The following is a 24,590-nucleotide window of genomic DNA, read 5'->3' as shown; positions in this document are numbered from 1 at the left end:
ATTGAAATTTGATCAGTTTTTATTGATTTATAATGATTTACCTATTTATCGCTTTTATGAGTGTTTTTACGTGATTTTAACACGTTTTCAACACATTTTATTCATAAATTTTATTTTTTTGTTGCCAAAATTCAAAAAATGGATTTTGACAGCTCATATGTAATTGGATTTTGATGGCAAGCATGATGTTTCAGTAAATGAAACTGCAGCTCAATAGGGATTGACGAGTTTTTATGGTTCCCTCACAAGAAATTATATTCTTAATTCAGCTTGTACAATTAGGCGGTGCTTATTTTTTGACGCGTTGAGTTTGAATATTGTGTCATTTTTTCAATTCAGCCCTTCTGGGTGCCCATTAATACTCTTGAACAAAGACAAATGATGTAATGTAATATCTACTTTTTTAAAAAAATTAAGAAAATTGACGTGTAAAGTGTCTTTTTGTTTGGTTTTCGAATCCACTCATTTTTTACGTAGATGACCTTTCTGACCCCTCCAACTTCTTCTCCCGTCTCCTTGAAAGAAAAAGGTTCTAAGAAATTGTGTGTAACGACTAACGAATTGATCCCCAATCACAATTTTTAGTTCGCAAATCTCAAATATGATCGTGGAATTTAAAGGAAAATTTTGCTCCTGTGCCTGTTGCCAGCTTCGATTGCCTTTGAAACGAAAAAGAGACGTAGGCTTATCAACTGTGTTGAGGGAAGAAAGACATGATAGAAATTCAATCAGATACGTAGGCATGTTAAAAAGTAGAGGGGAGGCTTGGAGTCAATCAAATAATCTATCCTCTATCCTTCTCATTTCATGAAAAATATTCAGTAGGTATAGACAGATATTAAGATTACTTTTAGATTCATTCTCGTATTTCTGATGCATTTTACTCCGTGGTTCTGTTCCATTATGTACCGATAGAAATAAAAATGTGCCATTGGAAAGCTTACTCAAACAGAAAAAAAAAAAAACTGAAATGAACTGAAATTTACATCAATTGACCCTCTTTTCGCATCTACGACGTAATTAAAGTTGATTAAAAACCGCAATAAATTAAGCCAAGTGGCTTCGATACTTTTCGGTATCGGCTTACTGGCGTACATATAATTTTCTCTAGGTACTATTTTGTTGTTAATCGGCTCAAAAAGTTGCGCGGATTCGGTACCGATAAAACCTATCATTTACAGTCATCAATATGGCGTAGGGAAAGGCTTACGTATACTGCGTAAATTGTACGCCGCTCTGCTGGTAAAGTTTTAGGTACTAGCTAATCAAGCGGCGGTAAAATTTTTCCATCGTCGCAGCTTTTATCACTATACAGCTAGAAATGGAGGCGAGCCTTTAGGATCGGATATAAATCAGTACCAAAACAAGTCTAAGTGCTGTTTACAAGCAACCCTCAAATTATCGAGTGTAAAGTTTGCGGTAATGTAAACTCAGTCGCAGTGTACTTATGTTATACTCAACGTAGATTAGTAAATTGTCCATATCTGGAAAATACGTAGTACCGAGCAGTACGAGCAGCGCGACCGTACATCACAAAAACTGTCTATAGCCGAAAACTAAAAGTAAATAAGACAACAAGGACGCGGTTTAACTATGATAGCGCTTAATGGAGTGCAGACTCTAAACGTATATCTTGTAAGATAAACAAAAAGATTAAATTTCCTACCCGATTGCCGGTGTTTGTTTTTGCTTGTCCCTTGCTACGATATAGTAATACAGCCACAACAGCATCGAGTTATCAAACGGAGGCGGAGGTCCACTCTGCGTTGTCGAATACACGTTTAATATACGCGCTCGAAAAGCGTAAGTATACTTACAACGTAAACAAAACCAAAACTATCTTACTCTTTAAATGCTTAATCGAATAGAAAAGAAGAAAAAAAAACTTCTCCGGCGAGAATCTTAATTATCCGACGACCAAATCCATTAGCGCGGTTAAGTTAGGAGGAGGTGAAATAGGCTACGGAGCGATATTCATAATTAAGAAGTATCTCTTATACCTTTCTTTTTTTTCTTTTCACGCTGTAACGCCACCGAAATAAAATAGAGAAAAAAAGGCTGCAGCGAGAGGAGAAAAAAAACCCAGCGGGTGAAAATTTTAATTAAAAGGAACAAATTAATGGCATCTCGAAAACTGTGCGGCCAGGCGGCGGCGGCGGCGGTGGCGGCGGCTTCACATTTGTCGTCGTAATATACCAGTCAGCGAACAAATAACGCTTGATGAGTGAGCACTGAGGAGTAAGTGTATCTCCCAAAAAACAAACACATCTCGGCGGCGAACGAAAACCATCAGCATCACTAACGCATCGTACTCTCGTACTAGATCGGTATAGTGGTTGCATGTAATTACAATAACGATAATCGTTCATTTATCATGTACTTTGGGGGTTGCAAATGACGGGGCGGAGTACCGCATCACAAAAACCAACACAAGCCTGACAAAATGCGTAAACCTATCTGAAACATGATGAATGAATAGTAGCAAAAGCATATGCGCCGTCAGTACAACTACGAACGAGATGGCCCGCACTGTGTGCCTTTTACCGCGTATTTAATCATCTTTGCTGCTCAACAAAATGCTGTATAAAAGAGAGAGTACACTTTTCTTACGGCCATTTGCTCAATTTAAAATGCATTAACAGTTTGAAATTTATTGTTTAACATGATCTACTAAACTTCCCAACAATTCATCTCGTACCAGTTTGTTCGTCTCGTTTGCATTCTTCTACAGCGTTGGTCGAGTCATTGAAGAGGGAAGGAACTCAACTGTCTATGCCTCAGGAGTACGTCAGTTTCTCAAGCTCGATTTGACAACCGACAGCCCCTGTACTGCTACGTTCGACATTATTTTTTAATTCCCAATTTAATGGCATGTAAATAATATTTTTTTGATTTCATTTAAAAAACTCGTTGCGATGAGATAATTTGAATATTAAGTACATACATATTTAGGATGGACTTTCAGTAATGGAAAATGAACCATGAGTTATCTCTTTCAAGGAACGAATCGTCCTGATAGTGTTTTCTTTGTATCCATGTATTTTCTGTTTTCAAAGAGTGATCGAATCTACCCACAGACTTTTCTGGTCGCAGAAAATTTGTGCTAGATTTCGATGTACCTTATAATTTGTCAATCCCTGGTTGCACAATAGAGGGAGAAGAACAAAAAACACACTTTTTCTCAACTTTGTACGGAGAGTCACAAAAACGATGAACCCCTACGGCCTACACTCAAACAATTGTATATTCAAACTATATCGAACCCATTGCAAAATTGCACTTTATTGTATGTAGTATTTTAGGAGCATTTTTAGCACAATTTCAGCCATTATTCAACTAGGTAATTATTGTATAAATTCACAACCAAACTTACGTAATCTTACGTATTATGAATTCAACGAGACCTCGTTAAAAAAAATGGTTCGTAAGTACACTAGGACGGTAGGACGCGGTGCAATTTCGAAGTTACGCAAACTTACGACTGTCTAGGGGGAAAAACATTTCAACCATTTCAAATAAGATGTCCTTGCGACCTATTAAAATGGGTCAAAATTCAGCGCTGAATTCAAAAATGACAATATTTTCAACTTCAGCCTTAAATTTGCAATTTACAGCCATAAAACTGAAATTTTGAGTTTTAAAAATTGAAATTTTTCTTGAACTTCTGTAATTTGGACAAGAACTGTGCTTCTGACCTATTTAAATCGTGACAAAACATACGCATTCGACTTTCGACCTGTCGAAGTAGAATCAGATTGCTTCTTGAACTTTAAAATGAAGACGACATTTACCTACCTATTTCAAAATCTCAGATCATCCAACTCAAAGAATAGAATTTTTGGTGAATTTCTGGAATTGATACGAAACGAATACAGTATATTCTTACAACCTGCAGGAATTTCATGAGACAATCATTGAACAATTTTTCATTTTCAAATTCTCAAAGAAATCTTAATCTGCTTTATTTCAATACGTACCTACCTAGAATAGTTTTTAAAATTTCCACTTTTGAGGCTAGAAATTTGAATTTTTGGGTAAACGTACGGATCATTGCTATGTATTTCCATGTACAGTGTAAAATATTCATTATAATAGGTTTTTTGAGTTGCTGAGACTGAATATCATATCTTACTTTTTCGATCTGACTCTCCCAACCCTTATCACAGACATCCTGTGATCTGGTCTGACAATAGAAAAAAAATGTTAACGTTGTGAGGTTTTTATATTGTTGAGTGTCAATTTCAACTTAATTTTGTAATTCAATTATTTCGTCTCCTCTGATCGCTCCTCGCTGCGCAGGGAAAAACTTTAAAGTCTTAAGTCATTTGATCCAACGACAAGGATTTGTTTTAAATATAGGGTTGTGATTATGACTTCGGAAATGAGTTCTACATCACCCTCTCCTTCTCTCCTTTTCGCCTAGATTATGTTTCGATATTTCCACTTTTCTTCTGACAATTTTTTCACCACTAATGATTTTATTTATTATTTTTACAGCTCTGAAAAAGCAGTTCGAAACACCACCGTATCCAACTCGAGTCGAAGTAGACAAACAAGTAGAAATGCGATGTATACCACCAACGGGCATTCCGCCGCCGAAAGTTTACTGGTTGAGAAACAATCTTCCTTTGGATCCGGCCGATACGAATATAATTCTATCCAACGAAGGCCACCTGTTAATCAGTCAAGCTCGGTTGCAAGACACAGCCAATTATACTTGCGTTGCTGAGAACATCGCAGCCAAGAGAACCAGCGAGCCGGCCATGTTAACAGTATACGGTAAGCTTGCAGCACATATTTGTATTTATATACTATGTTTTATTGTCGATAAGATCGAAGGAGAAAGAGAATCGCCTATTTATACGTTTTTAATTCAAATCTTATTTTTAAACGGACATAGAGTATTGGAAAATATTTACATTACAACGTTTCGTAGTATAGTAAGTAAATACTTATTTGTAATTTTGAATCGAATCCAAAACAAGATCGTACATATACGTACAAATAGATTATATAGTACAGGTTGCGATGGTAATATTTCAATTGTACAATAATTTGTACGAAATTACTCATAAATCAGTCTGCTGGAAATTTACACACTCGAGTCAGAAAACCTGTGTTATTTGCTACTATTTAGCGTTAACTAAATATGACCACATAATGTTCAGTTCGTATTTGCTCGACGAATAATTCACTTTATGCGATAGTTTTACTGCATGACTTTTACAACTGTATTAATTTCGAAATGTGTTTTGAAAATTTCCCACTGCATTGGTAAAGTTTTTAACTTCGATTACGTTACTATCAGGGTGGGTTTCACTCGTCTGTCTGTGTGTGTGTGTGTGTGTGTGTGGTTGCTGGGTACCTAACCTACGTAGACGTACGACGACGCGACGGCAGTATTTTAATCGACAAACTTTTTCCATGTACTTTTACGATCATCTAGGGTCATTTAAATCTATTATACCGGGTAACTTTTTATCTCGTCTTTTATATAGATGTCGACGCAAATTCACCACGAGCCTGGCATATCGAACTGAACACTATTTAAGACCATTATATACCTCTCTTTAATTACGCTGATTTCTACGATCGCCGCGCCGCGCCGTCGGCTGCCGGACCGGAAATCGACCATGTCTCGAAAACTTATACCTACCAACTACGATGAGTAGTGAATTGAAACTTTCGTTGAAAGACTCGCTAGTATTCGCTTAAGTCGTATAATTCCTTTTACGTAATGCATAGATATAGGTAGGTATACTCGACCGACGAAATCGCAATCGAAATTGTAACTTGGCTTTTTAGATTAATTCGGTATTCTGTGTGTTTTATTGGTAGTCTGAATGTCGGCATTTGAACCACAAAGCTAAGGTTTCATGATTGGTCGAGATTAGATTTTATTAAAATATTAACGTTAGGTACGTTCGTATAGTATACGCGAAATAGTCTTGTAACCTTATTGGAATTTTGCTTTCTGTTTCGAACGTGCTATAATTAAGAATTTAATTAGAATAGCCGTTAAAATATTCTACCATGTTCTTAAGACGATGAAAGGTGCTTTTTAAATACCCGATTACGTTCGATTTTAAAGGTTATTGCTCTTTTTAATGCGTAGGTGACTGCAGGCTTTTTGTTCAAATGGTTCGAATACTTATTGATAGCATCGTAGGCACCATTTAAACCCTTTTTATGGTCCATTTTGAATTTGATGATCAATAATCATAGTTTTGGTTAGTATTGAGCCTGATGTGCCCATTATGACAAAGTTGGAATTTTTTGGCATTTTTCGTATTCTTTTTAAAAATTACTAGTCGAACTACAAGTACATAATTTCGTCATTTTTTCGTGTTTTTTTTTCACAATGAGCTGGAAAGCCTTCGAGGAGCGGTGATGCACTAATTGACGGATAGCTTTCAATTTTTGTATTCATCTTGAAAAGTTGTGTTTTCACTGTGAAAGCTCAATGGCGAGATTTTCAAGTAATTATTATTGGTTTTGAATTTCCTAGGTAGGTGCATACTCATTTTCTTTAAAATCCCGAAATCAAATTTGTCTAAAATTGAAACAGTTTTGAGATATGAGCAGATTCAGTCGATTCAACTTGTTTTCAGAAGAGTCAAAATATGCCCAACTCGAATCCTCCAAAACTCTTATGAAAAAAAAATCGAACTCTGAATCGATGACCTTTTTAAGGAGTTTGAATGTTTTTCTACTCTTTTCAAAATCGTTAGTACTATCAAAAAATACTTACAGAATTTTTTCCCTGGAAATACGAAACAAATTGGCTCGAACTATAGACACTGGACCTGCGTATAAGACAACCAACTGCAGGCCGAGGGGAACGGAAACGGTAAGGAAAACTTGAGTAACGCCAATTTATCCCGCTGGGTGATCTTGGCAGCGCTGTACTTCAATTTTGCAGGCAACAGGGAAAAGGGAGGGTTGTGTAGTCGTCCGGAAGGAACTCCTGGCTGCGCGCGCAATCTTTCCCTGTTGCCTGCAAAATTGAAGTACAGCGCTGCCAAGATCACCCAGCGGGATAAATTGGCGTTACTCAGGTTATTTTGCCAAGATGGCTGCCAGTTGGTTGTCTTATACGCAGGTCCAGTGTCTATAGCTCGAACTAAACGAAGGCAAAAACTTTCGAAAACTTTTACTCCGAGGAGGAATAAAACGATGTTTTTCAAAATTTGATATTTTTAAAACTTGTATGTAGATGAAATTTCAAGGCTAAAAAAAGAAACAGACTCGAGCGAAGCACAGACAGAAGTTTTGAAAATTTTTAATTCTAGAAGTAGGTTAAACATTTTTTTTTTTTGCAAAAAATCGTTTTCTCATGTTCCAAAAAAGTCGATAAATCTTCATTACCTAAGTTACCAATTTTGCTGAGTATATCTTGTGATTTTACATAGATTTTCTGAATGGTTTTTCCTACCATTTTTGAAAAGAATCGAGCAAAGAGTTAACTCTGAATTGGAATTTAAAAACATAAAAAAACAAAAAAACATGCTGAGCTGCTTACTTACAAATCAGGAGACATTTCAAAAAAATCCCTTACCTTACTCTAATTATAATTTTTCAAGAAGTTCAACCGATTCAATTTCACCCCTTTCCCGTGCCTTTTCAAAATCATAAACAAGAATCCCCTACCGTAACGTCTCATAATATTTCTGTCGACTAAAACTTTTCGAATAAGTTCCAAACATCGTCATCTTGTTGAACACGAACACCCATCACATATCTTCATTTACTTCGCACATCGCCGAACCTTCGTCACTTCTCACGTCAATCCAGTAAACATCCCGTGGCATTCGTTTCCTACCTCTAGAAATTGACTAATTTACACCATACAAAATTTCGTAGAATGTATTACACAGGTTGAAAACACATGTCGTGAAGTCTAGCGAGCGTAGGCCTATACCTATGTATAGTTTAACGTTCGATCATGCAGCCATCGCCAACTGCGGTTCACTCGTCGTAAGACCCCGCCTTCTCTACCCCATCCTCGTCCGTTTATAAATCATCCAAATAAACCGTTAATAAAATTGCCTACTCCGTAAAATGCAGGCTAACTATAGATTAACGCCAAACGTGTTTTGAAATTTGTCCTTTGCAGTTTCTACTATTCTTTTACCTTTTGGAAAATTACCAAACAACGACGAGAGACGCGAATCGGTAAATATTTATTCAGTTTTTTCTCCTTTCTCTCTTCTTTTTTTCGCAAACAGCTTAAAGCTATCTTTATTACAAAGAAGCGGTCATTTTATAGACCTTTACGGCTTGACGTAATCGTAAAAACTTTTCTAAAAGAATGTACCCACACGAGACCAGCTCTCAAATTAAAATATATGAAGCCATATGCCAGTTAGGCGAGAACAAGAGCACGCCGTATAAAGGTTTAATTTTTTTCGCCACTAAAAAGGATTTGTTTTCGGTATAAATTTACCGACACTGGTCACCTTTACTATGTGAATATAATCTTAGAAAATTGCCATTTCAAAATGAACCACATCGAGCCTTACAAGCGAAAGCAATTATAAAACGAAGTACTTTTTTTGCTCTTTTTTTTTGTTTTTTGTTACGTAAACACATTATATATGTTTTTAATTGTAAAAAACCCAACTAAATTATCAACGTTTACCCCGAAATAAGGTGGTTGTTGCTTTTACGTTGTGCTCGAGGCTAGTTCACAAGTTGTACCCCATGTATAAAGCTCCCCTTTTTTCGAGCTATTTGGATTGCTCTCAGTTGTCTTGCTGTATCAACACGACGTTTTTTATCACCGTCATTCACGACAGCTCAAAAAAATACAATGAGAAAATGAAAGAAATTCGAAACATCCGCGTTAGAAATTCTGTCGTCATTTCGGTAAAAAGTTGGAAAAAGACAAAATTTTTAAATGCGCTGTTTTATAATGTATCTGCCATAAAAAAATTCGTGGTTTTATGAAATGTCTGTTTCCTCCTCTCCTCCTCTGTTGCTGCTAAAAAAAAACTTGTGAATTAACTCGAAAAAGAAATTGCTGAAAATAATTCCGATTGGGTAATTAAAATAGAGGGGAAAATTATCAAATATTTTGCAAAATTTTATGTTAAAAATGAGCATTATTAGAGAAACTTTGAATATCAACGAAGACGAAATCGATTATTATACGTACAATAATTACTGGAAGAAATTGAAAGAGACGATATTCGCGCCATTTTCGTAACAAACGGCGAAATATTTTCAATATCTGGGTATATATAGCTGAAGAATTATGAAATATTAATTTAAAATCGATTATAAACTATGGTAACATAAAACAGCCCATTTTCAGTGAAAATATTCCGTTGTAAAACGGTACCTAAGAAATTTACTTGGTATAAAAAACATACCACCGAGTCTTATACTTACCTACAGTACAGCTTGACGAAGAAGATTACAAAGTAGGAGAGGTAAGGGAAGAAGGTAAAGAGACGAGAAGAGTTGGTGGTTATGATTAATACAGCTCATTTGGATATTTTCTAGTATTCTTGAAAAGAAGCTCGGTGTGGCGGCGAGCGTAATGTAAAATGGGCGAATATACACTCTGAAGGGGTGACCAAAACGACGGTTTCTCTGTTGCGAAACTCATCAAGACCAGCTTAGGAGTTCTTTCACAGGCGACATACAAAAGACGTATTTATTCTGCTTTCATTCCTCTTTTCATAAGCTCGACAGCACAAGGCAACTTTTCATATAAGTTGTTCATCGAGACAAAGTGCACTTCGTCTAGTAATATCAACATTAAACAGATGCTAAATCGCGCGTTAGACTTCTTTTTGGTGTAAAATCTACTTTTCCGACAGTAACAAAACGGTTCCCTCAGACGTGTATATAATTTTACTAAATTTCGCTGACATGAGACGGCGTATTAACCTTTTCAAATGCGAACGAGAAACGGAATATGGAACGAAGATTGCTTATCATGTACTTGTATAGCTAGTTGAGAAGGAATGCGTCAACATTGGAGAAGGAAATTTCGATGATAACTGTAGCAGTTGATTGCAGATACTGAGCTGGAAAGACAAAGAGGAATGTATTGTTGTTGTTACAGTTTTTAAAGGAGAAGTTTATACAAAATTAATAAAAATTGGAAACGCTGGTCTAAAATGTTGGTTAAATTACTAAAGTATGTTTTACACAGTCCCTCCTCAAATTACACCTGGAAGTCGTATGCTTTTAAATGACTGTAACTTCAACCTGTTGTGTAGTTGGAAAATCTTCCAAATTCCAACCCATTCCCAGTTCATTTTTTTTTCGAGAAATGAATTCACTCTTACCAATATCTCAACTTTGCTAAATTAAACAAAGAAGCCTTTATAGTTGATTTCGAATGTCTACCCATTTTCTGAAATTCAATCCCTCAATGCTCCTCAAAGTTTCTCAATTTTTCCAATGAGCCAGTATTCAAACTTCCTCAAATTTCAAGATTTCTTTGGAATTTTTATGAAAGTTGTGGACCCTTGGGTTCCTTAGGGGTGATAAGATTCCTTTTTGAAAATTAGTTTGTTAGAAAGAAAAGAAAAAAATGTATTTTTTTAGTCAAGTGGTAACTTTCAAGTATTGTTACCTGTCATGAAAAGTTGAGCTTTCATTTAAAATTTTTGAATCGAGATTATACAATTTTAATTGAGTAAAATACCAGACTTCATTTTTTAGTTCAAGTTGATGCACAAATAGAATTGAACGTCAATTTCAAATCACTGAGGTGACTTCTTTCAAAAAAAATTTTTTTTCAAAAATGAAAATTCTTCAAGAATTTTGAAATTTTGTCGTGGTTTTGAAAAGATGCAACGATTTTGGAAGAATTTCGACAATTGTGACCACCAAAGCCATATTTTCTCGGTCAAAAAAATTAGTGTAATCCTTGATCTTGTAAGTGCAAACAATTGTGCAGGTCGGTAGCAGACCTAATCCACTCACCTATATTTGAACGAAATGTAAAAAATCAACTTTATGTAAATTCCTACTTACCCACGAACGGCGTTGACATTAAAAATAAATTGCAAGCGTACTAATCATTTCGCGGTAAATTTGAAAAGTTTCCATGTATACGTAGGTAGGTACACAACATCAAATCCGTGGCAATAATTTCTCAACGTTGAGTTACGAGTATAAGAGGAGAAAAATTGTAAATTACAACAAAGCTACGATGGCGGAGGAGCTATTATACTTTAATAATTTGATAAAACAAAGCTGATTGTTGTTGCAAAATTTTACTCAAACTTGAGAACTATTATAAAAATAAAAAATGTACGTCGGTTAAGAGAGAAGAAGTTTTTGAGAAAATATTACTGAAAAAGCAAATGACGCTCGTAAGACTTTCCCTACTTATACTTGTGAGTTGTTCTCGCAACGAAAGAAAGTAACGTTTGCGAGGGTAGTTTTTCGAACCCTTTATTAAATATTAAATATGTATAAGTTATATATGTAATGTTGTTTCGTTTGTTTGGCGTTGTTGTTTTTCTCCTCTCATTTTCTTCGCGTAATTTCTTTTGAAAGCTTTTTTATCTACACTATTTCCGATGTATTAACCTCGAGGACGATTTTTTTTCTCCTTACTCTTTGGTTGGGAAAATAAAGCATAGGTAGGTATATTTTGAGAGCAAAGCAGGAAAGCTCCTATACACTTATTCAACGGCTGTATTATTTACCCTCGCGAAAAAAAGGACGAGGAAAAAAATGATCGAACTCAATTGACGCTGAGTTACGATAAAAGATCACGTTAAGAAATAATGGTTGATAAGGCGAACACCACGTATCCGATTAATTCGATATACCTACTTATTAGGTTATAAATTTGGTGGCGCAAATCTTTCTTATATGCGAGGCTCGTGGCTTAAAGCATAATAAAGGGCTCGGTCCATTAATTTACGCGGTTTAATTAAATACCGATGTATCTGCGAGTAAACAGCTCCGTGAGAAAGCTTTATGCGGTCTTTTGGCCTGAAGGACATCGCTTTTAAGGTTTTCAAATGGAAGAGCTTGAAAGGCGGTTCGGTTTGTAAGATTAATGCCGAGTAGATCGTTTAATTAATTCTGCCGTCGTGTTAACAAACCGCCACTCGTCCACTCATTTGCTTAATTAATTAGAAGTAACAAATCATGTTACTGGTACGTTTGGTTTTCTTTCACTATTTGAAAAGTTTCGCTTCTTATTTTTGACATGTCGTGGTGGTGGACTTTCGACGACGGTGGGGTCGTGTAACTAGATTCTCTCATGTACCGATTGAGTATCGAACTAGACATCTGACATGGTTCTTCGCTTCGTTATATTGCTATAATTCATGTTCGATTCTAAAGTGATCAATTATTTCTACGCGAAACAACACTTTGGCGACTTTATTAATAATAGCGAAAAATAAGTAAGTAGATAGGTACTTATGTACCTACTCGTTTTTAAATGGAGTTGTATTTTTTTCCATACGTGCCGATAATTTACATCTTTATTAATCTTCTTTCCTTTTTTTTTTTTACTCCTACTTGCTTTCTCAAACGAGGTGATTTATTTTCAAAGACATCAATTCCAATCACGCCATCCACCGCCAAATTGGACGTGTCAATTCCACAAAGAATTGCATCCAACCCACCTGAAGGAAGAAACTAGACCATAAGACGAATATAAAAACCTCGACTCGTCGTTGGTGGTTGTTTCTCACCCTCGTATAAATATTCGACAAAACACCACCCCATTCGGAAATTTACATCAACCGAGACATTCGTATAGAAAATTTAATTTAAAATCTCAGCTTTTGGAATTAAATGGTTTTCTATAATCTGTGAAACTGATAATCCGCCAACATGCTGGTAACAATGAGTATTTTAATTTATTAGTTTCGCCTTCGCCCATGCAGCCAGCAACCCAGGCCAACCACTACACAGAAGCACCACCGTAATAGACGCCGCGCCGAGAGAATAAGGTAGGTACGCTAAAGAGAAAATAAGGGCGCCAAAATGAAGTAGTTGGATAGAAAGAGAGAAACAGATCCGGTATTCGGGTTATAAGTAGAGAGATCGACTGTGTGCCGAGGGTGATCGTACGAATATTAATATCTTTCCCTTTATACAACACCGGAACATTTGCGTTTACACCCGTTAACCTGGCGGATTTCAATAAGAATCCTCTCTTTTTTTCTTCTTTTTCTCCAGCCGGTATCGATATTTTCTCAACGACCTGTTAGTTTCGATACCATGTATAGGGTCGTATGTTTCAACCCTTTCAAGCCTCAGAGAGAGCATGGGGCCATATGTGAAGTACAGGTTCACCGAGTTGATGATTCTGACGATTGTTGAATTTTCCTCAATAACGTGGGTGGTACTGGTTTTTATTTCGATTTTTGAAACGATAAGTACTCGTAATTCTTTGCGATTCGCCCAGTTCTCTCTCAAAAAAGAAAAAAAAAACGCGTATTTTTTTTGTCTTGATTTCGAGTTTTTAATTTCAAGGCTAATTATAATCATTGAAGGGAGGAATTCAATGTATTATTAACAATCGTCAATGTGTCGTCTTGGACGGGGTGCCAACTTAGACATATATCTCCCTCCAAAATTGAAAATCCAAAAATCCGCTGAAGGTTTCAGAACAACTGGAAACCTCCACTAATCGATTTGGGAAGTCAAAAACAGAGCAAATAAGACAAAAATTTCAATTTTCTATCTCGATTTGATATTTAATGAAATTTTCATTGAAAAAAATGTGTCAAATTCGAATTTTCAAAAATTCACTAAAAGTCGAAAAATGAAATTCGGCGTTTGAAATTTGACCTCGTTATGTATTTTTAGATGCTCTTTCAATTCTACTTTGACCGATTCCAAAATTTTCCTGTTCGGACCCAATAAAGCCGCTTTCAAAACAAGAACAGTCGAACACTAAAATTTTTCAAACATTTTTTTTTTTTTTGTATTCTTTGAAATCATTTTTTTCTTTATGTTTGAGATATTTTTGAGAAAATCTGTAGGTCTTGAGGCAGCTTTGTAAAAAAAAGCAAATGTCTTGCAAACTCAAGATTAATCTCTGAGGCAGACGACACTGCGAAAATCAGAAATCTGAAGTATGACAGACGTTTGATGGGACATTGGGACACTCTGTACGAGTGCCTGCTTTGGCGAAAGTAAAAAATGTTTATTTGATTTGCGAATTGCGATACCTTTATTGTGCTCTTCAGCGTACACACTACACACACACACGTCACTCGGTATTTGGACGACATTGCGATCGGCCCTTAGCCGAATATATTATGGTGATTAATCGGAACGAAATTATATGCGAAATGTCAACGCGAATTTAATATTCGGCAAAGTGTAGCGGAAAAATGTCACATTTTTTCGGATAACAAGAAATGATAATATGTGGCCAAGGAAGTTTGTGACATTGACAGTTCAAATGTAAAATGATAAATTCGTTTCCTTCGTTTATACCGAGCGACGAGGGTTATAACGTTACGTGAACCAGATGTGCTTTAAAAACGTATACTATACTCGTATACGACTATAGTAGGAGTAGTATGGTCGCAATAATACCGACTTTGACATTCAGTGACTGGAAAACTGTTTCGTATCCATGCAGCCTTTTTTCGCGCGATTTGATTACTTTTTGGAATTAAAAAAAAGGAAAAAAATCTCCGCCTTGTGGTTTTGCTTGTATCGCTTCGTCGCTCGTCGCTTTCTGTATATTTCAAGAGCGGCTCTCACGAAGCGCGAACATGCCTAAATGAAATATAACAGCGATCTTATTTTAAACCACCAGCAAGCGAACGCCATCGAAAACCCGAAGTTGAAACCGCGTATGGTGAATGTTATTTAATTAAAACAACTTAAAGGGATATTTCTACAGAATTATACCGCCCAGACTAAAAATATATCGCGAGATATGGCGACATATCGTATCATTCATCACTTTCGGTAATTACTAATGAATTACAGGCGTATTAATCTTGATTTCTGTGTGAGGCCGACTATCGATGCTTATCAGTTTTACATTTTTGTTTTTTATCCTTCCGTTTGTTATTTTGGAATAAATTTATAGACCCCGGGATTCGTATATTTCCTTTATTCTAGACAGTTGTATGTAGGTATCTGAACGCCGAAGTAAACCCAGAGTTGTTGGCGAGCAGATTTATATTTTTGTTAAAACTGATTTAATATTGATACGAGACTAATATACCGACGAGGTAGCATTATTTCTTTTCAAACATTCTACCGAATTCATTAACATTTTTTACTTTCTCGTTGCGGTGTATCTCCAGCTGTCAATTTTCCCCCTTTCATCCTTACGGAACCGCAATCGTACGGTATTTTTCTAAAAATGAAAATGCAAAAAAGCAAAAAAAAAGTCTGTACATGAAAAGATTTCAACAAAAACGCCAAATAAACACAATGAATTGAATTTTTGCTTCAGCTTTGGCGCCATATCAAGAATAACTCTAAGCTTTTCTGCATTCAGAAATGAAATATGTTAATGGCGAATTTTAACAATCTGCTACTTTCTGTGCAAAAGCGGATTCGCGAATTTTAAATAGCTCGCGTAATGTTTCAATGACGAGGTTTGAATTTTCCACGTTTCGTTTTTTTCGCCCTCGTCTGCAGCTTTCGAATAAAAAAAAACAAAATATTGAAATTAATTTGGCATAAAAAATTTCTCGTTTGATAAACTCCCTCATCCTGCTTGCGTTCATTCGCTCGTGTTGTGTACCTACTCTTGATTTAAATGATATGATACGGCGATGCGGCGAATTGTCTGTGTAATACGTGCAGGTATTTTGTTTCCAACGTTTGCACGTGTGGCCTTTTACGCGTGTTTTATTTCTTTATTTTTTGGTGCCTTTGATTTTTTTTTTTTTGAGAATATTCCGGTATCTCATAAATTTTAAATTCAACTCTTACGTTTTGTTATCAAGTTTTACAAAAAGCAGAAATATCCGAGTTTCATCTTACCCAGCGAGTTGCGAAAATGAAAACATTTTACACCGGAGAAGTCTTATTTTTCGTTTGATATGGCTTGTACAAAATATTGTGAAATTCGTTTTTCACGTTGTCGTGAATTCAAATTGTGAAATAACTCGAGATGGGAGGCAGGAAGTAGAGGCATATTATTGAAATGGGTGGTGACAAATAGAAATGCTTAAACGTTTTCTTGAATTTTTATTTTTCCCCCGGTCGTTTCTTTGATTGATTTTTATCATTTTTATGTTCTTTCTGTGAACAAATTTTCTAACTAAAAATTCGATAGTTTCAGTGGGTAGATAGGCATTAAAAATTCTTATACCTACTTAGATTTTAAGAATCAACTTTGAACTAAAAATGAAAAAAATCAAAATATCACCAAACTGACCGAGAAAGCTGAAATTTTGTGCACGTCCTGTTTTCGACCTTCCAAATCGATCTAAAACTGTTTCGAACTGTTTCGAGCAATTCTGCAGCCTCCAGAAAACTTTTGAAAGTTGACATTTTCACAAAATTTTTTCCAATGAATTTGGAAATTTTAAATTTGCATTGCTAGATGGATGTACATATAGGTACCTCAATTTTATAGAAAACTGCAGGAATTTCTAAAAATTTTCTGGATGCTCCAAAAATTCTTTAAAAACTATTTCTAGGTGATTTGGTCCGTTGAAAATGAGGAGTAAATAAAATTTCTGTTTCTTTTGTCAACTATTGTCAAGCAAAATATTCGACACCTGTTCCAGGACACCCGATATAATTAATATCAATGTGAAATAATTCATTTTCAGTTTGAAAAAACTCCTTTTCGATGGATAAATCTTGAAAAATAATGATCACGTTCAATTTGATTTGTAACTGATTGAGAACACCATACTTACGCGCTACTATATGTAGTACATATCGCACCTTGGGAGTAATAAGGTTACATCTCAAAAAAGTGAAATTTTACAAGAGAGTGATTTTCTTTTTTTTTAAAACTTGATTTTCATCAACTTATAATTAATTGTGAGGAATGAATAGCACCTCATTTTAAAGATCTGGTATCGTACCTTCATTTAGCATAAGAACACTTTGAAAAATTAAATTTTAAAAAGGAAATATGTATTTCAATGTTTGGAAAACATTTTGAGTTATAACCTTTCATTAAAATTGATCTGGAGGCGAAAGGAAGCGTCCAAATAAAATTTCTCGACAACAGAGTTGTAGAGAATTAAATTTCAAATTGACGTAATGCCGTTAGTTTTTTTTCTAGAGTGCTTAGTTTTTGAGTTTTTCTCAAAAAACTAAAATTTCATTAACTACATATATGTGCAAATTCATTTTTCTGAAAAGTGATCAATTTACAAAAAATTTTCCATTTGGTACAAACCAATAAAAAATACACTTCTTGTGACTATTTCTATCTGACGATTATTCAAAACAATCAAAACTGTTTTTTAACACTTTGTATGTACGAAATTTACTCAAAAAAGGTGGAGTTTTTTGAGATGTACCCTTATAACTCCAAACAACTTGCAATGTTGTTGGGATTTTGAGTTAGGCCATTTGCGTTTTTACAAGATCTAGATAATGTACCTAACTGTGTTATTTTTGGTTGAGGGGAGGGGGTCATACAAACCCCAAAAATGCAAAAATGTCAAAATCGTTTTTTTTTTTAGATGTAATTTTATTACTCCCAAGGTGCGATATGTTCATCAGAATTACTGTAGACATTTAATGAACTCTCTCTGTTTGCATAATCTCGATGCAACTTTTTGCTCAGTCAATTTGGTAGATATCTTCTTCTCTGAGCATTTACTCAAGATTAATTTATACGAATTCGTCGACGACGTCCGCGCCGAATTACTAATCACCCTCGCCGAATAAATTAATACGAAGGTCATTACGTTCGCTATAAATATTAATCTGCGGTGTAATTATAAAAAATTCTCAATATTTTCATAGCTTTTAAATTCATAGCCTACCCTCGATCATCGATGGCGTAAAAACAATACTATGCAACGTAGCCGGCAGCGGTGATACGATAAACGTGCGGTAAATGACGAAGGGGAACATCTTGCAACCCTATATTTGAAAACGATGAAAGTGCGGGATTTTAGTTAAAAGGTTTAAATATGTTCTCTCCCTTTCTATTTAGATGCGCCGCTTCACAATTCAAAGGTAATTTAAATGTCAAAAAATTATCAACTTATTTCGCAATTCTGCTCGTCCATTGTGGTAAGTGGATTAGGCGCGGGTTAAAGACAATTTTCCGCATTATGAGAATTTTCCTTTAATAAAGTCACTTTCTCCGGGGTCCTGCGTTCCTGTATCGTTTGATCGAAAATATCTCGTATGTATTTTCCAAACGTATCGTATTACGTATTTAGCGAAATGCTCGTTGAAGAGTATTCGAATTTGGTAAATTGGATGTTCCGATGGAAATTGATAACAGTGATGAAATCTTATGTGCTACAAGTACAGTTTTTCTATTTGACGACCTTTTTACTCTAATTTCTTGTTTCATTTCCAGATGGATATTCAAACATGAAAAATTTAAGTAGAAAATTTGTTTTTACTGATGAATGATTTTTTGTAGATGGAATTACAAATTACAAAGAAAATTTACCGATTTTGACTTGATAATAACTATGTTCAGTGATTTTAAATCAATAGATACCTACACTCAACTCAAAGAGTACATAAATAATTCATTTTGCGTTTTCAATACTTATGCATTAAACCATCATCGTTCATTATAACGGTTATAAAATTGCCACAATTTTAACCCCACACTAGAAATATCGCCTAGATTGAAATAAACTCGTATCATAGTAAATATAATAGTATATTACGTGACAGGAGCGGAAAGTATGCGATTAACGAGTGCGAAGTTTAAGGAGCGAGGCGAAGCCGAGTGACTTAAATCTCACGAGTTAATCGCGTTACTGTCCAATCCTGTCGCGTATACTATTTTAATTTCATATGAGAGGAAAATAAATGCTGAAATTTTTAAAAATTGTTAATTTGGAATTCGTAAACATGTGCGGAAAACAGTTACTTTCCTCCCTAGGGAGGAAAGTAACTACTTTCCGCACGTGTTTAGATAGATGCGTTAAAGACATATTTTCCAACCACAAAACTGTTGAGGAAACTACTCATTTTCCGATCATATGAAATTAAAATTAAATTAAGTACTCATTCTACGCATTCAACCCGAATGAAAATTTTAATTATCGAACTATAACAATCGGCGATTACTAGCGATTAAAAATCGTTTCAGTTACGTCGACTACGAACATTGACCTCTGCTCTTGCCAAGATTTCAAATCAGCGTACCCCATTCACAGTTGAATGGTTTTAGGCAAACATTGTTACCGTAAGTGGGACACCCTACGCACATATGCGAATCGCCTATGCGGAAAACTATATAAAAGTTGAGTTCTATTGATTCGGGTATAACGAATCCAACATCAATAAAATGCGTTACATATACGTAGGTATAGGTACGTATAGGTATGGTTTGCAAATTTCAAACTATATAGGTACCTACGAAAAAAAAAAAACTTTCAACTTTTCTGTTGACCAATTAGATGATTTTCGCTTGTAATAATGTCTACCTGTTACCTTTATAATTGAACGGAAGCATAAGTTATTATATTCATCAATTTGGCGAGTTAATTAGGTAGAAATCTTTTCTGTGTTTACTCGAGTCCTTTTGTCGGTTTGTGGCGCTTCGAGTTGAATTTACTCATTGAAAATTCTATCTCGAATACCAAACGCCAGCTTATTTAATAAGAATAAAGGAATACATTTTATAAGCGCGTTCTCACAAACGAATCGAATGCTTTATGTGAGATTAAGTACTGGTCGGATCGAAACAAAGATCTAGTTTGATAGCCGACTTTCTGCAAAACAATTCTATGTATAGTTTCATCGTGACGACCAGACGAAGAGTTACGAGAATTGTTTTCTTTTTCTAATATATTTTTTCTTGATTTTTATTATGTGCATGGAGAGTGGGGTAGAGCGATAAAACATACACAATACACATACTTATTGTTTCAACAATTTATGCCCAAGTTACCTATTTAGCTTTAGCTACCTGTAACTTACAGTGTGTCGCTAAAATTTCAAAGAACTCTAATAACTTTGGAGTGCTTGATGATAGCGGAATAATTTTACGTTGAAGATATCTACGATTTCGGTATTTTGGCACACATACAGGATGATCAAAAAATCACAAATCTTGAATTTTTTCAGGGGCACTAGAATAGGTACTTTATTTTAGAAATTTGGCATTTCAATTTTCTAAACTTTCACAGATCCATTAGTTTTGGTAGCCTGCTTGTCAAATTAAATTGGTACATTGCAGCTGAGCGTGTGTAACATCGTGATGTCACGCATGCGCATTTCTTATTTTTTAAGGGGCTACAATTGAACAAATCGAATTAATGATTTATGATTCATAAAATATGTGAATCACGAATCGTCGATCCTGAAAAATAATTCGAATCGCGCTATTTTCGAATCATTTTCGATTTATTTTTAGAACCGTTTGGGACTTTTGAAACATACTGTACCACAATGTGCGGTCAATATTAATTGAACTAGACTAGATAATATATCACGAAGTAAAAGTTATAGCCACCCAGAAATGAAATGTTTTCAAATAATATGCATAAAGTGGATCTAGATGGTAAATTACTTATCTATTAAATACACGTGAAAATGCAACAAGTGTATTGTCACGTGGTGGTCAGAACGCCCAATAAATTCAGCCTAATTTTTGTAAACGAAAAAATTCGCAAGTAGCAAAACCCAATCATCCAGCTGATACTGTAAGGATCGGTGTTGATGCTCTGCATGTGCGAGTGAAAAACCTCATATCGCCAACTGGTTTTTTAAAAACAAATTAAAATGTAGATTAGATGGGAATTAAGAATTTCTCGATTTTACCATTTAAATTAAACGTGTAATATGTACGAGTCGGCGAATAAAAATTCGCTCCTGGGTTTTGATAACGCGGTTACGTCTGCCTTGAGCCTTTCGCGCGAAAATTACCAGACAAGGCGACGGCGCGGCGTGTGGGTGAGAAATTGAAAAATTCGAATACGACAAACCGTGCTATAAAAAATTTCTCCCGAGAGTTGAACCACCGTAACAACGACATGTTGTTTTCTCTCTCTCGCTTCTCTTTTCGCTACAGCGAAATAACAAGCTCGGTCGCGTCACATCATTTACATATATTCGACGCTTTTATTTGAACTCTCGGCTGTTGCACTTCATTAATCAAATTTAAAATTTGATTACTTCTTGTGTATGTCGCGCCGGAATAACCTTTTTTTTTTCAACTCCCGCCTCCTCTTTCCTTTTCACCGTTCTTTATAACGAGAGTTTAATGCGCTAGATAAGATGGCGCACGTTTATACGAGCCGTCAATTTGATATAGGTTATAAAATAGTTAGTACTTGGTCACGAAAATCCTATGCTGTAAAGCTTTTTACGACCGTGTACTTGCGTAATCGGGCGTAAGTATACGATTTGTGTCGTATTTGTAGGTACAAAACATTACTTTACAGGCGTCTCAGCGATTCCCAAAGTGATTTCTTTTTAGCTATTTGGAAAAAAAGATTGCAAAAAATCACCATGGCGATTGCGTTTTACCTTGACTTTTATCATTTTACGTTTCAGTTTTTCTACCTCAATTCAAACTTGAGGCAGCTTTGGCTGCAGCGTGAACCAGCGCGGCTTATGGCAGGGTGTCTAACACTCCTATTTATCCTATTTATCCTACATAAGTCCTTTTTTTTGCCTATGAAACCTTTTTGTCCTTTTAGTGTCCTTTTTTTAAACAATTTTATCCAAAAGTCCTTTTTTTCAAAATGACTTTCTCAAATTTTCAATTTTCCCCCTTTTTCCCGGAATTTTGAACTTGTAGAAAACGGCTCATTTGTTGACTTTTTTAGAACTTGAATCACACATTTTTGTGAGCTTCTGCCCTCGCTTCGCTCGGGCTATTTGCTCTTTCTTTTTCCAAATAAGTGACTTATATTGTTCAAATTCAATAAAATGTTCAAAGTTTGAATCAGAAAAATAAACTCCTCCTTCCTTACACATTTTTCTTTACTTCTCAGCAAAACATGGAATTTTGAAAACTTTTAGCCTTGCTTCACTCGGGTTTGTTGGCTTTTCTTTTTCAGGTTTGAATTGTTTCTTCTTCTTCTTTTTTTTTTTTTTTTGAATTGAGGTGTTGAATCATTATTTAAATTTCAAGATTTTGTAGCAAAATATAGGTAACTTATTTACACAAAAAAACCTCGTTTTCATACCTCTCAAAATACTGAATTTCTAAAGCTTTTGCCCTCGCTTCGCTCGGGCCTATTAGCTTTTTTTTTTCCAGTTTTAAATTTTCAAAAAAAAAAATCATAATTCAAATTTTATAATTTTGAAGCAAAACATAAATAAGTAATTTATCACACAAACAAACTTTGTTTTTGTACCTCTCGAAATGCTGATTTTCGAGAGTTTTTGCCTCGCTTCGCTCGGGCCCATTTATTTTCTTTTCTAATTTTGAATATCATTCAAATACCATCGTTTTTATGCCTCTCGGAGTATTAATTTCTGAAAACTTTTGCCATCACATTGCTCGTGGTCTCGTGCTCGTTTGCTTTTCTTTTTTCATTTTCAATTTTTCAACAAAAAAAAATCACCAACATTCGAATTTCAAAATTTTGAAGCAAAATAATGTACTCAGTATGTAACTCATCATTATAAACACCCCCCCCCCAAAACCCCCAAAAAAAGCACACAAGATGACATCATTTTTCATATTACCCAAAATACCTTCTAATTTTTGAGAGCTTTCGCCCTCGCTTCGCCAGGGCCAGTTTGTTTGTCTTTTCCTTAATTAATAATTATTAATAAATTCTGAACTTGAAGCAGAAATCTCGCCTACTCCCTCCCCCCCCCCCCGCCCAAAAAAAATCCCAAGTGTTCAAAAACTGTCCAGTTAAAAGTCCTGCTAAAATACCTTTGGCTAAAAACTTAAATAAAAATTTTGAACCTCCCACCTTGAAAAAATGTTGACCCCCCTCCCCCTCTCCAACCTCAAAAAATTTCATAAGTGCTCGAAAAATGACCTGCTGAAAGTCCTACTAAAAGTCCTTTTTAAGTCCTTTTTTTTCATTTTGAAATTTTGTTAGACACCCTGTATGGTCTTGCCCGATAATTACCAGGAGCTCCCGAACTCTAAAGAAGTCTCATACAGGCCTTCAAATGGCGAAGAGGCTTCTGCATAGCTCCCACTAGCAGATGAATTTCTTTTATCGAATTCTTGTTTGTGCACAAATTAAACTACGAAAAGGCCCTCAGTAAATTAAAATTCATCAGATCTGAATAGATCTTATCCGATCATAACTTTGATCTGATCAGATCCCATCAGATAAAAGTTGTGATTGGATCTATGGAATGTTCGGATCTGATCAGATTCCTAATCATTGTCTGCTGGGAACTAGACAAAATTCAAACATTCGAGAAAATATTTCCATCACGAATTATTTCAAAAAAAAACCTAAATAACCTAGTAAAAATTACTTCCATTCCCTCAGAGCAATAAAAAATGTGAAAAATAATCGTTGGAAATTCCTCTGCACAAATACTGCCGCATGATCCTCGATTTTGAAAAAATTGATAGCAGATTACCCAATTTCTAATTTTATTGCCATTTATAGCTTCCAAATTCGACAGCTTTTAATCAAACGAAAAAAGTGGGTACTTACCTAATAAATAGTAATCTGTAATATACACACACAGATAGGTAAGATGAGGTTTACAATCCACTAATGTAGTGTTTGAAAGATTATAGCGTTAATATCCGTTTTGAAGAGAGTAGGTAGGTATAATGGTAAATCCTTCGAGCTCGTTGGCTGGCCAATATCTTTATTTGTTTAAGCAGATACTAAGCGTTACTCGATTTTCGTCCGACATCATCAGTTAGCAGTTTCGATATGTTTACCATCAATTTATATTTTGATTTACAGCCCGGCCTGATCGTTTGTATAAATTGATAATGACGCAGCGCATACTTACCTACTTTTTTCCCGAGATCTTCCGAAGAGAAAAATACATACACTCGTGTATACGTATGAAAAAAGCGCCACAAATATTTAAACTCGCGTTTAAATATTTAACAAACGATAACACTTTGAATAGGTACAGAGAGATCTGTATAGGAAGAAAAAGAGATTCATTCACGAACGAAAAAAATTGCTCAACGGCCGGCTGTTTAATTTCCTTTTTTTGTGCGTATTCTTTCCCCGTCTGTCTTTGTTTCTCCGCTTCTCTCTAACACGATATTAAGTCGTAATTTTAATTTTCAGCGTTGAGTTTTTTTTTTATTTTTAAAAAAGTTTATTGTTTCGAATGTGTGTAGGGTAGAAAAGAAAGCCAAGTCGGAATTTGGGATGATTTTTTTTCATGTATACGTTGTATCGTATTTATATGTATTTCGCCGGTGTATTCAACACCTAGCAGAAAAGGCGTTCGTTTTGCGAATATATCGTTACCATAATTTAAATCTTTACACAGTTGAAATTGTAACGCTTGACGCTTCGTACATTTTATTTATCCTGCGGCCTATTGTAATA

General features: G+C 35.2%; 1 protein-coding gene across 3 annotated transcripts in view; it reads left to right on the top strand.

Moving 5' to 3' along the window:
• The window catches only part of unc-5, a 152,226-nt gene that overhangs the window by 83,440 nt on the left and 44,196 nt on the right, over positions 1-24,590 (top strand). For all 3 annotated transcript variants that reach the window (XM_065345714.1, XM_065345712.1, XM_065345713.1), the window contains exon 4: positions 4,498-4,779. In XM_065345714.1, coding sequence (XP_065201786.1) covers positions 4,498-4,779 — 282 coding nt within the window. The remainder of the gene's footprint in view (positions 1-4,497; positions 4,780-24,590) is intronic.

Source organism: Planococcus citri, chromosome 1 (genome assembly GCF_950023065.1).
Source record: "Planococcus citri chromosome 1, ihPlaCitr1.1, whole genome shotgun sequence".
Classification (NCBI taxonomy): Eukaryota; Metazoa; Arthropoda; class Insecta; order Hemiptera; family Pseudococcidae; genus Planococcus; species Planococcus citri.
Note: the sequence above shows the minus strand (reverse complement) of the source record. Positions and strands in the feature narration are given on the sequence as shown.